Here is a 14,622-nt window from a genome sequence, read left to right as displayed (position 1 = left end):
GCAAATGATTTCCCCACTATCTTCCTTTCCATCTCCAGTTTGACACAAAACATATTCATCAATCCCTTCCCCTCCAGAGCACCCTCCCCAGAAAGGAAGGATCATAGATGAAAAACACTGGAGCATGGCACAGAAACTTCACCAATAACACCCCAGCTGCACAGTCCTGACAGTGTGCCCACCTCTTCCATGCAAGGAATCCCTCTGGACTCATTAACTTGTGTCCCTAGGCCACCCATTCCCTGTCATTGTGGATACACTGCCCCAAATCCCAAACTAGCAGTGGGATTTCCCTCCACACCATGCTCCATAATGTACGTGGAAAGAACAACACCTCAACCCACAAGCCAAAGTCCTTGTAGGACAGCTGATTCCCCTGGAGAAGAGCTGGGTGTTCTCATCCCTCAGTGCTTTTGTGGACCTCGTTTGGTGTCTCAGCCATGTTCTTACTAACCATGGGTGGTGGGACATGGTGGGGACCTTGGTGACCCCATCCTGTCTCCATACACCTGCACCATGCTGGGATGTGCATGCTTCCAACAGTGGAACTAAGGAGAAGAAATGAGAAAGGGATCAGAGGCACAAAGCAGAAGGAGCTCAATGTCCCAAAACCCTTCTAGCAGGATTTTTTTTTCTTCAGTGAAAGCAGAACTGCAATGTTTCTCAAACCCAAACCAATGTCTCAGGATGACTTTCCAACAGGTGACCCATCAAGATTCTGGACCTGCTCTCCTGCTTGGTGTTGTGGCCTGCAAACAGCTCAGCAGGGCTCTCAGAGCCACTACTATTGATTGATTCAGCATTGCTTTAATCCTCCTGCCTTAGAAAAGTCACGTAACTCTAATAAGTAACTAATAAGTTGGCAGTGTTTGTGGCTGGTGTGTTGTGTGATGAGGGACGTATCTAAGCAGGCAGAACCAGGCAACAGTCCAAACCAGGCACAAGTGTAAACGTGTACAAACAATTGGTTGCAGTCCAAAATAAAAAAAAAAAATAAAAATAAATAAATAAAAAAAAAGGAAATACTTCATCACACCACCTCCCAGTCTTAGGGGAAAGGCAAAAAACACCTTCCGAAGCTGGGCCTGAGAGCTAAAATTCATGGCTCTGGTGGTTATCTGATTGTCTGAGTCAGTAGAGAGGAGGTTCCTGGCTCAAAGAACTGCCTGGTTTCCACAGACCATCAAGTATCTGTCAGCAAAGGGTTTTCTCAGCTTGCACGGGGTTTTAGAGACACTGCCTGGTGAGAGGCAGGCAGCCAGGGACAGCAGCTTCCGACAGTGCCTCAGACGTACTCACTGACACACTTTCCTCAAAAACCTCAGTTTCTTGTGAACTGAAAGAAAAGAGGCTCCTCCTGCCCACTTCTGAAGCAGACAAGCCATCTGCAGCCTTGCTTCTTGCTCTTGCTTCTTCTTCTTCCAAGACTCCTCCAGGAAGAGCTGCTGACATTTAAAGCTCCTAATATAACTCAAATCAACTGGTGCAGGCAGAACATAAGCTTGTTCTGACGTCTCCTACATAATACTTATATATTTGTGGCTTTTTTTTTTTTTCTCTTGAGGGATTTTTTTTCCTCTCTGTGTAGCTGTATTAATTGCTCTCCTTGTTTAGCCAAAAATAAAAAGGGCAGCCCAACTCCTTAAAAAAATGCTGAATAATTTCTAAATCTTTCTTCCCCGTTACTAATCCATCCTAGATTAAAAAATTTGTGGCTTTGGGAAAGGTTCCACTCTTTCCAGCTGCAATACACACACATCTGCCTGATTCATGGCACAATCTCGGGGAATATATATATATAATATATAATATAATATAAAACACATCTTGAGCTGCCAGCAATAGACTTGGCAGAAAACACCCTCAGAGGTATTAAAAGAGTGAAAAGAATTCCTTGAGGAAAACAATTAAATGAGAAAATCAATTAAATTGATTTAATTTGAATTGATTAAACCCTTACACCAGCTGGAAGCTTTCTCTGGGCACCAATGCAAGAAGGGTGTTTGTAGGGTGGACACATGGGACACCATGTTTTTAGGAGGATGCCATGGGTCTCTGGATAGTAATGAGACACTGATTTGGGCTGAGAAAGGCCATAAATTTCCAATTTATTATTACATATAAGGGCATATTACCTGTGGGACACTTCTTGGAGAGGAGATATATGCATATGGCTTGTGTCCAGCTCACCGGACTGGTTCAGCTTTGGAGACTGGCATCTGTATGCACCCATGAGACTTAAAATTTATCTTGATTTACATCTTCCTCACTTACCTGTCTGTCTATGTCTTCAGAAAGCTTTGGCAGGAAAGAAATACCAGTCATATTAACATTTGGGACCAATACACAAGCACAATCAAGTGGCATTTTTTTGGCAGAGAAGCAGGAGTTTTCGTATATAGGGATAAAGCACAGTGAAAAAAAAAAAAAAAAAAAAAAAAAACTTATAAGAATAAAGAATGTTGTATTAATTTCCACATTTGTAATCAGTGCATACACAGTTTTCTTTTCAGTACTTCCTTGTAAGAAATATTGCTGTGACTGAGTTTCAGAAGCATTCACACGGCATGAATTTCAAGAGTGTTTGTTCAAAGATTTCTTCAAAAATACATTTTTATTTGACAATAAACCACAAATACTTGAGCTCTCAGGTAATCAGGAAGGGCGTACCATATGAACAGTATGGAATGGATTTGAAATATTCCCAGCAGGTGAAGCAACCCACAAAATACATCTGTATTAAGTAGAAAATGGACAGCATTCAACAAAATCACAATTCCCTTCTACCAAGCCTGCATGTGTGGTATTCCTATGTCTGTTTAGGCAAACTTACACGGTTTCCTTTTTACACAGATTATATATTTCCATTAAGCCCTGTGCAAAGAGGTTTAGGCCTCTAAATCGAACTACAGAGCCAAAAAAAAAAAAAAAAAGTAGTTATTGCAATAGCAACACCAGTGTGAGGCAGTCACAGAAAAGTCACTGTTCCTACTTCTTTAACAGAAGGAAAAGATTTCATCATCACAAATGGTTGTCTTATTCCTGATACAGAATTATGCAAGGAGGCTTTGTCTGGAGCAAAGACGGGATGATCCTATAACATTTTCTGAAGAATAGCTCTCTAAAAAAGGCCAATTAAATCAAGTTTGCATCTGCCAGCACAGTTCTGCACAAATGACTGTAATGACCCAGAACGTGTGGGCTTTTTGCTCTGCAGACATAGGTTGCATCCTGAGAGGTGCTGAGCTCCCAAAAACCCTCTTTCCCAACAAAGGGATGGAGAAGAGCTGAGCACATTCAGTATTTCTCAAGAACTGTCTAACTGCATCCAAGGAATGAGACCAAAGAGTGCATCTTGGAGGAAGAGGCCAACCAAAGGCTTCCAACCACAACAGAGCTGGGTTTTCCCACCACAGCCCGCTCCAGAGACAACGCCTAGCCCAGGATCCCTGGAGCTACTGAGCAGGGATCACCCTCGGTGCTGAAACTCAGAACAGCAGCCTCAGGAAACCTCAACGTGCCAGGGGCTTTGCAGGCAGAATGATGGCAGATGCCTTCCAGAAAGCTGCGAAGTCCAAGCAGGCAGGGAGCCCAAGTGCCGCGCTGCAAGCTGCAGGGCAGGACAGAAAACGGAGGGAGGTCGAATCTAGATTACGAGGGGATGTGGTTTCCAAGGGCGTAACGGCTATGCTTCTGTGGATTTCTCTGCGTGGGTGTAAGGCAGAGATGTTCTGCCTCTTTCTGAGCATTTATGTGACTGTTACACTCTTTGTTTAATATTTATTGCCTTCGTTATATAGATTAAAAAAACACGTTGCCTGTAAGTAATTATACACTTCATATGTTGAGAAAGCCAGACAGCTTTTCTATAACACCAGGAAGAAAGCTTGTTTGTTTTCTTGTCCATGCATTTCTGTGGTTTTCTGCAGTTCTGTGAGGTCTTTATTACATCTCTTTGCAGCACTTCCATCCTTTGCGAGGGCAAAGTCCCAGTTGCCCTCGCAGACATTTGATTTTCGGAGGTACGCAATGGCCCCCTTCTTCTTGACAAGTATGGAGGTTTGATGTAGTGTCTGGAATGAAAAGGATTTAAGTCAAAACAGAAAACATAATTGCATCACTATGTGAACAACTGGCACACTCATATATGGAGAGAATCACAAGGTTCTGGTTCCTGTGTCTTCAAACGTAAAGACACAAAGGACTATGGGGTTAATCAGAGCATGTCTGAAAGAAGAGGAATCTGTGATCTACCAACTGGGAATAGAAACAACTGAAGGAGGGATATTAAAAACTTATGAAGAAGATGGCTGCAGAATGACTATTTGTTCCATTTGTGGTACAGAATAAAATCAGGAAGGAAGAGGTTTTAGAACATACAGAAGAAATTTGTAATTTAAGAGAAGAAATCCAGTAAGGACTTCTAAACATGAGGGTGCCTAGATCTAAAAGTCCTGAGCTGCAAATTCACAAAAGACAGGAGAAAGAATGGGAAAGTGTAATTATACCCTTGTGGTGCTCATTATTCTCATTTTGCAGCCACACAAACTAACTGTAGAGGAGCATCCACCTCTGGCCATGGTCAGATACAGGATGCTGGATGAACTTTAGGTCAGACCAGCACAGCTGGATATAAAGCATGTATAGACGTAATGATATTCATTGACTAACGAGGGGCTCCAAAATAAGCAAGTCCAGAAAGGATTAGAGAAAATTACACAGAAGAGGTCAGCTGGGGCCTGTTAAACCCAGCTGTGTGGATGCAGTCAGATGGCCCCCAGCTAATTTCCTCTCCAAATGCTGCCTGCCCAGGCAGGGTTTCCACACCTACCTATGCAGCAGGTTTTCTGACGTTGAGAGCAAGTTCCAAATGCAGCAAACGGCGGTGGGCAGGCTTTTGGTTGGAAGCAGAAACCATGGTAGCGAACACAACGTAAGGTGTCTTTGGGCAAGCCGAGACCTACGGGAAGAACGGCATTCCCAGTTGTGCTGCAGGATCAGGCCATCTCACATGGTCTTCCTCCTGCTGAAACCCCATGGACCCCTATTAGGGGTCTGATACAAATACCCCAAAAGCACAAGACAGATTCTCTAAAATTTCTGAGAAGCCTCGTGGACCTCACAGGATTCCAAGGAAGGCCTTTGTACAACCAGCGAAAAAGATAGCTGTTGTTTCTGATCATATCCTGACCTTGATCATATCCTATCCCTGTAGTGAGTAGGGACAGCTCAGCCTTCAGATGCCCCTTAGTTCTGGGACTGCAGTGCTGCAGGCTGGTTGTGGAAGGGACAGCAAGGTGCTTGTATGCCCTGAGATGTACCTACACCTTACACAACACCCAGTGTTGGGATCTGGTCCAGTTGCAAGGGACAGCAGATTTGCCCAGTTCCTTCCTTTTTTTTTTTTTGAAAGCTTTACCCCAAGAAGGGGGAATTTCCTTCAATATGAAAAGAAGTTAGGCTAAAAGCACAATCAGTAAATGAATTGGTGCAACAGAAGGGCTGAGGAAGGGGAGCCAGCATATTCACAGAGCCAACACAAACTTCTCTGGTGTAGTTCAACCTGAGTAATACAAGATAATGCTTCTATCCCTTTCCTACGGTACATAAAGGAGAGGACTTGTGACCCTGGGTTATGAAGAGACAGATCATTTCCATGATGCCTTCTTTCAGCTGTTCCACCAAACGCCATAAAGAAACTTCAAGAAGTTTTGAAAAGCCAGCAACCCCGTTGTGGTTTAACCCGTGCCTTCCATCAGAAAATTCTGGTTTGGTATCTGGTCACTTTGGCTTCATCTTTCCCTTCAGTTCCAGGACTAAGAAATAGGGAACATCTCTAAAAGGAGCAGCAACAAGACTCTGACCTCGTAAATGCAAACCCCACCTGAGTCTTGCCCCTTACCTGGAGCAGCCTGGAAGAGGAAGAGGAGAACAGCCACGAGGCAGGAGAAGAGCTTCATGGTAGAAGGTCCCAGCTGCAGGGGACAGGACCACAGCACCAGAAATGTGGAGCAGGGCAGGAGGGAGCACTCCTGCTTTATAGGGCTGTGGGAACAGAGCTGGCTGTCCAGGGACCTTGGCAGTGGTGAGGGTAGAAGGCGGGCCACGGAGCCACAAGTACAGCTTGACCGCTGCACGCTGCTAAACCCGAACAATGGCAGAGGGGCACAAAAGCAAGCCGAGAGGTAGCTACACCTCCCATAGATTAAGACACCGAGATGTAAGCACCTACATATAGTTGTGCACTATTTAATATTCTCCTAGTCTCCTAACTCATTCGGGACATCTTGAACCCTTTCCTTGAAACAGCAACGGTGGTTGCCTTGCACCGTCCCTGGTTTGTCTTGGAAATCCTGGAAAATCAAGATGAGCAGAGCAATCTGAAGATGTGAAAAATGGTGAAATGCACAAGAAAGTGAAGATCTTGACAGATAATGATGTCTCCTGGATCCTGTGCTTGCTCGTTTTGCTCTCAGACACCTTCGAAAACACCCAGATGGTGAGTTAACCCATCCAGGTCAAGCTAGCACACATCACAGGTCATTTCCCATCTCCACTCTTATTTCACTTGGAGCAGGCACTTGAACTCCAGCAGAATGTAGAAGAACTGAGGAGAACTTACACCTCAGAGGTAGAGCAGCAGGTCGGTAAGGAAAGCTGCAGATTAGTTAAGGTTCGGGGGTTTACACTTGGATTCAACCTGGAAGTGTTGAGCATCATATGGAAAACGTGTCAGTCAGAATGCAGCAGCCTTTCTCGGCAAAGCCCGTTTGGTTTTATGATGCATTTAGGTGAAATCATGCAGAAAATGGCAAAAAGTCTTCCCAGGGAGGAGTCAGCGTGTACCACTGTTCTCTCAGGCATTGCTTCCTCAAGTCCAAAGCAAAATCTTGATGTGTTGGAAGTGGTCAGCACCACAGGATGCTGTAGCTATTGCTGAAGCTGTTCAACCCAGCATGCTTGTGCTGGTCCCTTCCCCAGCACCTAGTGTTTTAGGGATGCCCATATGCCAGGCTGTTTGCCCACTGACTGCTCTAAGGTGCCCTGAGGAAATGCTTTGTCTTTTTTCTGTTGACAAATGAAATGTGTGTTTTGTTTTGTTTTGTTTTATTTTGGTTTGGTTTGGTTTAGTTTGGTTTATTTTATAAAACAGTGCCACCTACTTGAGCCTGTACGTGATATTTATGGATGTTGTTCTGACCCAGCAGCCTCGATGTCAACAATAGCAGCCTTCCCCTCCGTTAACATGCATTGTTCTCTGCCTTTCTGGCTTCTTTCTTAGCTTTTCAGTTCCGATTTGCAGGCGCCATTGGGTCTCCCGGGCAGCCATGTGGCAGGAGGTCTGTCTGGGTCCCTTGCAGAGAGAAATGGATGAAACAAGGCACTGATGGGGAAACGTCAGCTGTCTTGGATTCTAGTGGAAGGGAACATCTCAGCTCTCAGACAAGATCCAACATTGTATTTCATCAGGCTGGAACTGGAATACAGACTTCCAGTTTGCAAATTTTTTTTTAAATTGGAAAAAAAAAAAAAAAAAAGTCAATGTTCTGCTTAATTAAGGAATAGAAGCATTTACCTTTATTTTATTTTATTTTATTTTATTTTATTTTATTTTATTTTATTTTATTTTATTTTATTTTATTTTATTTTATTATTGTTTTACTTTATTTTTTTCCCATGGGACATGAAGGAGAGATACAATACCTCAAGTGTGTTAATCACCTGCTGGAAGAGGAGTACTTTTCTAACATTCAAAATCCTTCCCTATCACATCTACCCATTGCATGTGAATGTGCTCACTCTCAGGCTATAAGCTTTTGTACAATCATGATCCCCTTCAAATTATGACCATAATTTTTATCCTGGGGGAAAAAAAAAAAATCCTCTTTGGATTTGTTACTAAATTAATTTTGGTAAAATATTTGGAAAAATAAGCTGAATTTCCAGCCTGGCCTGGGGAAGGATGCTCGTTCACTGAGCAAAAAGCATCTCCTGCCTGGCTCTGTGGCTAGTGCAGTCCATGAGCTAGCTCATGGCTCCCTCTTGTGGGAGGCTTGAGTGGGAAGGGATGGAAAAGGTCCTGGGTAGGGCTTGCTCAGGCTGACGGGCAGCTCCACGCCTCCTTTCTCTGCCTTCTGCGTTGCTAATTTAGAGGAAACATCTGATAATAGGTCTGGAGAGCAGGGAAGAGGTTTGGTTTCAAACACCGAGCTTGATGGAGTGAGTTCCCCACGTTCAGGACAAATATACAACTAGAATCTGCACTCGTTATAGCTTTATATAACTTTATATAGCATACAATTTCATAAAACCATGTAACTACAGTAATAATGGGAGATATGCTGCTCAGTGCACAGGTAGACACCTTCCTTGCAGGCACATTCAGGTGTCTAAGGCAGAATCCCACCCCAGCAGATGTTCCCCTAGCACTTTGTGCCTTGCCAATCAATGACACCTTTCACAGTTGGAAATGGTCACCACATGATGCCAGTTACTTCATTTAAAAACAAATCTCATTTTCAAAAACTTGGATAGGAAGGGTTTCAGACAGCGTTTTGCTCAGATTTATTTATTTTTTTATATAAGAGCATTTCCATGTAGACTTGTACCCTACCATTTGGACTAGATCTTGGAGGTCTTTTCCAACCCTAATTATTCTAGGATTAGCCCAGATGAGAATGCTAGGATTTGTTCCCCCACGATTACTTGCTAATAGAAATACAATAAAATTCAACAGTGGTCTTTTCCCCCAAAATAATATTCTTTGTCTACTGCATTTATACACAGTACATACACACTGTGGACAAGAAGCTCATGGACTGTATAAGTCAAGCAAACTGCTTTAAGCATAGTTAGAGAACTATATCCATTGCAGAAAATTTATGTGTCTATTAAACTATCACTTATAACATTCCAGTAAATTTGGGATTCATTTTTATTTGCTTTTATGACCTTTCTCTCATTATTTTATCCTCATTCACCAAGGATTTACTGAAATGGGTCATTCTTAATAGCTCTGATAAATACTGCAGTGCATCAAAACTTTTACACTCAAATGGTTTATTTTCTTTAGAAAGAAAAATAAATACTAGTAGCTGTGTCAGAGATTTCGTTTGAATGGTGTTAGCATGAGTTCTTGGAAAGTAAGAACTGACTGCAAACATGTCAGAATTTGTGACATTAGGCTGAAGGCAGAGTGATGGGAAATGGTGAAAGTGGTGCAAAACAAAGATGGGTTGAACAGGAAACACCACACTTTGAAAGAGGAAAGGTACAGGGCTGGGAAAGACAGAGGTGCTGCTGCCCTGCCTCTATCCAGTCCCGAAGGAGGTTCAGATTAAACAGGACATGTGAAAAGGATGTTGCACTTGCTATTTTTGAGAAAAATGCCTGATGGCTTTCTGATAGAAAAAGGTCATATTGTTGGCAGAAGGCATGACAACGAAAGGCAGTGAGGTAGAGCACAGGTTGGGTTCCCCACCACTTCCAGAGGAACACCAGGACAGCTGGATCCCCACCACTTCCACCATGGCAAGGTCGTAGGCAAAATATTAGGTCGAAACAAGCAAGAGTCAGCCTTGCAGTCTCCTGAACCCAGCCAGGTATTGTTCATGGCACCACCAGATCATTCTGCCCATGGTCACCTCAGGAAGGACATCGACACCATCCCAACCTCATGATGAGCCAGGGAGCCCCAGCCCAGCACCCTGACCTCGTGGCGCAAGGGCAGCGCGTCTGACTCCAGATCAGAAGGTTGTGTGTTCGAATCACATCGGGGTCAGCCCTGGGCAATGCTCCTCACCCTCTCTATTACCTCCGCTTTTAGGGATTCCTGCTTGGCCCAGAAGATGTCTCCCCTAACTCCTGGGCAACCCATGCTGGCCTGGCAGAGCAGCGTGGGGCAGCACCAGCAGGGCCGGGCACTTCTGAGGGGCTGAGGGCACTGTCCACAAGGAGGGCAGTGGGGAGAAGTGGTTTTATCCCAGTGCCTCCTCTTCACCAGGATTAAGGGGGAGGATGTGGGGACCTCTAGGCTTTACCTCAGAGACTCCATGAACAGCGTGGGGTCCAAAAACTGTGTCCACACGCAGTAAGGGTGTAAAGACAGCTACAAAGAGTTCACAAGAATTTCCCAAGGGCAGACCCATCCTGGACAACGTGGCAGGTTTCTTTGAGAGGTGATTTCTGCAGCAGACAGGAGGGGACAGGGGAACCTTGATTCTCTTCACCTCGCACAGGATGGCCCCACAACGGCACAGCCTTGAAGCAGAACCATGAAGTGTCCAGACAGGGTCATGGACAGCAGCTGGGGGGCCAGCAGACATTCTTCCCTGCTTGGGGTGATGCTGAGGGACCTGGTGATGGGCACCGAGCAGGTTTTACACCATGAGGGACATGGGTGGCCCAGAGGGGGCACAGGGCTGGCAAAGGGCTGGGGCCAGTGGCGCAATGGACAACGCGCCTGACTACGGATCAGGAGACTGCAGGTTCGACTCCTGCCTGGCTCGGCACTTTTACTCTGCTCGTGGTCCCCCTGCTCCATCCATCAGAGTCTTCCTCCTGCTGCCTCTTGTCCAGCCTTGTGGGCTTCTTCTCTGCAGGGTAAGAGCAACGTGGTGGCCTTCTGCCCTGCAGGCCCTTATGGCAGAGCTGGGCATCCCAAAAGGAGAAGACCTGGGCCCAAGGGACACCACAACAAATCCCACAGTAAAATGAAGATCCCTCCTTAACTCTTCCCCTTCAGGCTGAACTGACGCAGCACACACTTTGTTCTGGTAGATGACATGCTCCAGGCCCCATCTGCCTTTCTGGCTCACCTCGGGCTTGCTGCATTTGTCAGCGCCTTGCCAAGTCCTGCCTGCAGCACAGATGGGACCCGCAGGGAGCATGGGGAGGCCACCTGCCTGCAGGGACACCCCAAGTCCAACCCTGGTGTGACTTAGCCACCAGCCTCACCTGGGTGCCAGTGTGCTGCCCTTGCACCACCAGGTCTGGATGCAAGCACCCAAGGATATCAGAGCCCTCACCCCTTGCCCACAGTTACTCGTTAGCCTTCAGCTAGTTTTTGCTCAGCAGTGCTCAGTGGGAAAGTGGAGCTCATGATGAAAACAGAGCCTCAGAGACCTCAGCAGAAACTCTGTCAGCCCACAGTACCAGCAAATCACTTTGCCAGGCCTAAAGCGCCCCGAGGAGTGGTGGCTCTTGAAGCACATGGCACTTACAGCTTTGACATGATAAGTTACAAGATGATGCTCCCATGGTACCTACACCAGAGAGATGGGCAAAAAGCCTGAAGGATCTCAGGAGCAGAGCTGCCCCCTTGCACCTCCAGGACAGCCAGGCCTTCTCAGGGCGAGCCAGGCAGGAGTCGAACCTGCAGTCTCCTGATCCGTAGTCAGGCGCGTTGTCCATTGCGCCACTGGCCCTTTGCCAGCCCAAATTGGACCCCCACCGCGTTTTCTGCACCGCCTGTTGGTGGGTGGAGGGAATTGGGAAGACCTCACCTCCTGGCTACTTCCATCCCCACTCACGACGGCCTTGCCTTACCCACCTCTGAGGGTGAGGGCAGCATCCATCCTGTTGTGGTGTCTGTGCTGAGTCCTCCTAAAAGTTTGCTTTTAGTTCTCACTGCTCCAGTCTGTTAGCAGTAAGTACTAAATTACATTAATCTCCCTTGTGCTGAATCTGTTTTGCCTGGGATGGTAATCGGTGAGTGATCTCCCTCTATTTATCTCAACCCACGAACCTTTTATTTTCATTGCATTTTCTACCCTTGTTCTTGTGGTGGGGGAGAAGCCCAGAGAAAAGAGAGAAAAGCCAGGAGAAGGCAGACCACGAAGGAGAAAGCAGTGCATGCCACCATCATCACGGCCAGGATACAGAGAAAAGGAAAATGCCGAGCCAGGCAGGAGTCGAACCTGCAGTCTCCTGATCCGTAGTCAGGCGCGTTATCCATTGCGCCACTGGCCCTGGTCCTCCTGGGGTCCTGGGACCCCCATTCCTGCAGGGGATCTGCAGAGGGCTGGGGAAGGGATGGGGCTCAGGGAGAGCCAGTTGGCCCCTACGGAGCACTGCTGAGTGAAAGCTAGCTGAAGGCTGATGAGTAACTGTGGGCAAGAGGAGCCTGGAAAACAGGGTGAGACATTGTGTTTGAGGGGTTATGGTCAGGGACTGAGATTGGACAATGCCATGCAGTACTGCAGGCTGGGTGACTGAAATCCCCAGACATACAGGGCCCTGGAGAAGAACAACTTGGACAGGAGCCAGCAGTGTGTCCTTTCACCTCTGAAGGCCAACTCCATGCTGGAATGGGATGTTAAGAGCAGTGACCCCAATTCCCTCCACCCACCACCAACACACCCAGGTGGTGCAGAAAGCACGGTGGGGGCCCAATTTGGGCTGGGGGCAAGGGCCAGTGGCGCAATGGACAACGCGCCTGACTACGGATCAGGAGACTGCAGGTTCGACTCCTGCCTGGCTCGCCCTGAGAAGGCCTGGCTGTCCTGAAGGTGTAATGGGGCAGCTCTGCTCCTGAGGTCCTTCAGGCTTTTTGCCCATCTCTCTGGCATCGGTACCATGGGAGCATCATCTTGTAACTTATCATGTCAAAACTGTGAGTGTGCGACCTGCTTCAAGAGCCACCACTCCTCAGGGCACTTAAGGCCTAGAAAGGTGACTTTCTGGGAGTGTGGGATGCTGACACTGATGCCGTTGAACATCTTCACTGATGTACTCAGGAATGGGGTGGGATGAGCTCATGACTGACACCAACAGGGACGACTGTCATTCACAGTGACCTGGACAGTAAGAAGGAGTTCAGCAAAGGCAACTGTGATGTCCTGAACCTGGGATGGGACAATGCCATGCAGTACTGCAGGCTGGGTGACTGTCCGAAAACCCTGGACATGCGGGGTCCTGGTGAAGAACCACTTGGACAGGAGCCAGCAGCGTGTCCCTTCATCTCTGAAGGGCAAATCCATGCTGGGTTGGGCAGTTAAGATGGGGCAGTGCCCCCAGCTCAAGATGAGGTGTTATTGATCCCTTCCAGCAGTTCTGAGACCATTCTGGGGCATTGCGTCCAACACCAGCCTCCACAGTCCAAGGCACAGACAACAGAGATCAAGTCTAGCTTCATGCATTCCCCTATTTTTCTGCACCTCTTTGAACTTTCCCCTAACAACTGCTTTTCGAAGCCCCTATCACAGGGATTAACAATACCCTGCAGAGAAGAAGCCTATGAGGCTGGACGAGAGGCAGCAGGAGGAAGACCCTGATGGATGGAGCAGGGGGACCACGAGCAGAGTAAAAGTGCTGAGCCAGGCAGGAGTCGAACCTGCAGTCTCCTGATCCGTAGTCAGGCGCGTTGTCCATTGCGCCACTGGCCCCAGCCCTTTGCCAGCCCTGTGCCCCCTCTGGGCCACCAGTGTCCCTCATGGTGTAAAACCCCCTCAGTGCCCATCACCAGGTCCCTCAGCATCATCCCAAGCAGGGAAGAATGTCTGCTGGCCTCCCAGCTGCTGTCCATGACCCTGTCTGGACACTTCATGGTTCTGCTTCAAGGCTGTGCCGTTGTGGGGCCATCCTGTGCGAGGTGAGGAGAATCGAGGTTCCCCTGTCCCCTCCTGTCTGCTGCAGAAGTCACCTCTCAAAGAAACCTGCCACGTTGTCCAGGATAGATCTGCCCTTGGGAAATTCTTGTGGACTCTTCGTAGCTGTCTTTACACCCTTACTGCGTGTGGACACAGTTTTTGGGACCCCACGCTGTTCATGGAGTCTCTGAGGTAAAGCCTAGAGGTCCCCACATCCTCCCCCTTAATCCTGGTGAAGAGGAGGCACTGGGATAAAACCACTTCTCCCCACTGCCCTCCTTGTGGACAGTGCCCTCAGCCCCTCAGAAGTGCCCGGCCCTGCTGGTGCTGCCCCACGCTGCTCTGCCAGGCCAGCATGGGTTGCCCAGGAGTTAGGGGAGACATCCCCTGGGCCAAGCAGGAATCCCTAAAAGCGGAGGCAATAGAGAGGGTGAGGAGCATTGCCCAGGGCTGACCCCGATGTGATTCGAACACACAACCTTCTGATCTGGAGTCAGACGCGCTGCCCTTGCGCCACGAGGTCAGGGTGCTGGGCTGGGGCTCCCTGGCTCATCATGAGGTTGGGATGGTGTCGATGTCCTCCCTGAGGTGACCATGGGCAGGGTGCCCGTACATCCCTCTGAAAAGCTGCCCCTACCTCTCTGATAGGTCTTGCACTGTCCTGAGAAACCCCAATTGCTGGAGGAAGTTTGCATGGGAATAAAAGTGAGGGCTCTGAGCTGGGTGGCTGTACACAGAGCTCCCAGGAGCTGCGGGGTAGGCTGAGTCCAGGGTCACCTGGCTTTGATGCCATCATTCACCCTATTTGGTGTATGCGAGAAGAGAAGTTGGTGTTACAAGATCCTGTCTTGCTGATCAGTTGGTCTGGGACAGCCTTTATTGGGGCGGCAGCAGAGCTACCCCACTGGGTCTGCAGGAGACACCACATTTCTCCTGGGAGAGGCCCTACAGGGATGCTCTGGGCAGTGATCGTGTCATATTCTCATCTCCTTTCTCATTTAAAGCCCTCCTTCCAGGTTTAACAGATCAGCTG

The 14,622-nt window shown here is 47.7% G+C and overlaps 1 protein-coding gene and 7 non-coding genes across 8 annotated transcripts; 3 read left to right on the top strand and 5 right to left on the bottom strand.

Moving 5' to 3' along the window:
* Window positions 1–3,945: 3,945 nt before the first annotated feature.
* LOC116487099 (gallinacin-11-like) lies at window positions 3,946–5,960 on the bottom strand. Its single transcript, XM_032183697.1, has 3 exons — window positions 5,903–5,960; window positions 4,832–4,960; window positions 3,946–4,073 (listed from the first exon to the last, which is right to left on the bottom strand). Exons 1-3 carry the CDS (start codon window positions 5,958–5,960, stop codon window positions 3,946–3,948), a joined length of 315 nt encoding a protein of 104 aa, XP_032039588.1.
* Window positions 5,961–9,709: 3,749 nt separating this feature from the next.
* On the top strand, window positions 9,710–9,781 carry TRNAW-CCA. The gene has a single exon. It is a non-coding gene; the product is annotated as a tRNA-Trp (tRNA).
* A 654-nt stretch (window positions 9,782–10,435) lies between these two features.
* TRNAR-ACG lies at window positions 10,436–10,508 on the top strand. Its single transcript has one exon. It is a non-coding gene; the product is annotated as a tRNA-Arg (tRNA).
* An 845-nt stretch (window positions 10,509–11,353) lies between these two features.
* Window positions 11,354–11,426, bottom strand: TRNAR-ACG. Its single transcript has one exon. It is a non-coding gene; the product is annotated as a tRNA-Arg (tRNA).
* A 471-nt stretch (window positions 11,427–11,897) lies between these two features.
* Window positions 11,898–11,970, bottom strand: TRNAR-ACG. The gene has a single exon. It is a non-coding gene; the product is annotated as a tRNA-Arg (tRNA).
* Window positions 11,971–12,409: 439 nt separating this feature from the next.
* Window positions 12,410–12,482, top strand: TRNAR-ACG. Its single transcript has one exon. It is a non-coding gene; the product is annotated as a tRNA-Arg (tRNA).
* An 830-nt stretch (window positions 12,483–13,312) lies between these two features.
* Window positions 13,313–13,385, bottom strand: TRNAR-ACG. The gene has a single exon. It is a non-coding gene; the product is annotated as a tRNA-Arg (tRNA).
* Window positions 13,386–14,040: 655 nt separating this feature from the next.
* Window positions 14,041–14,112, bottom strand: TRNAW-CCA. Its single transcript has one exon. It is a non-coding gene; the product is annotated as a tRNA-Trp (tRNA).
* Between the last annotated feature and the right edge of the window lie 510 nt (window positions 14,113–14,622).

The sequence above is a fragment of the Aythya fuligula genome, chromosome 3 (assembly GCF_009819795.1).
Source record: "Aythya fuligula isolate bAytFul2 chromosome 3, bAytFul2.pri, whole genome shotgun sequence".
In the NCBI taxonomy this organism is placed as follows: Eukaryota; Metazoa; Chordata; class Aves; order Anseriformes; family Anatidae; genus Aythya; species Aythya fuligula.
Note: the sequence above shows the minus strand (reverse complement) of the source record. Positions and strands in the feature narration are given on the sequence as shown.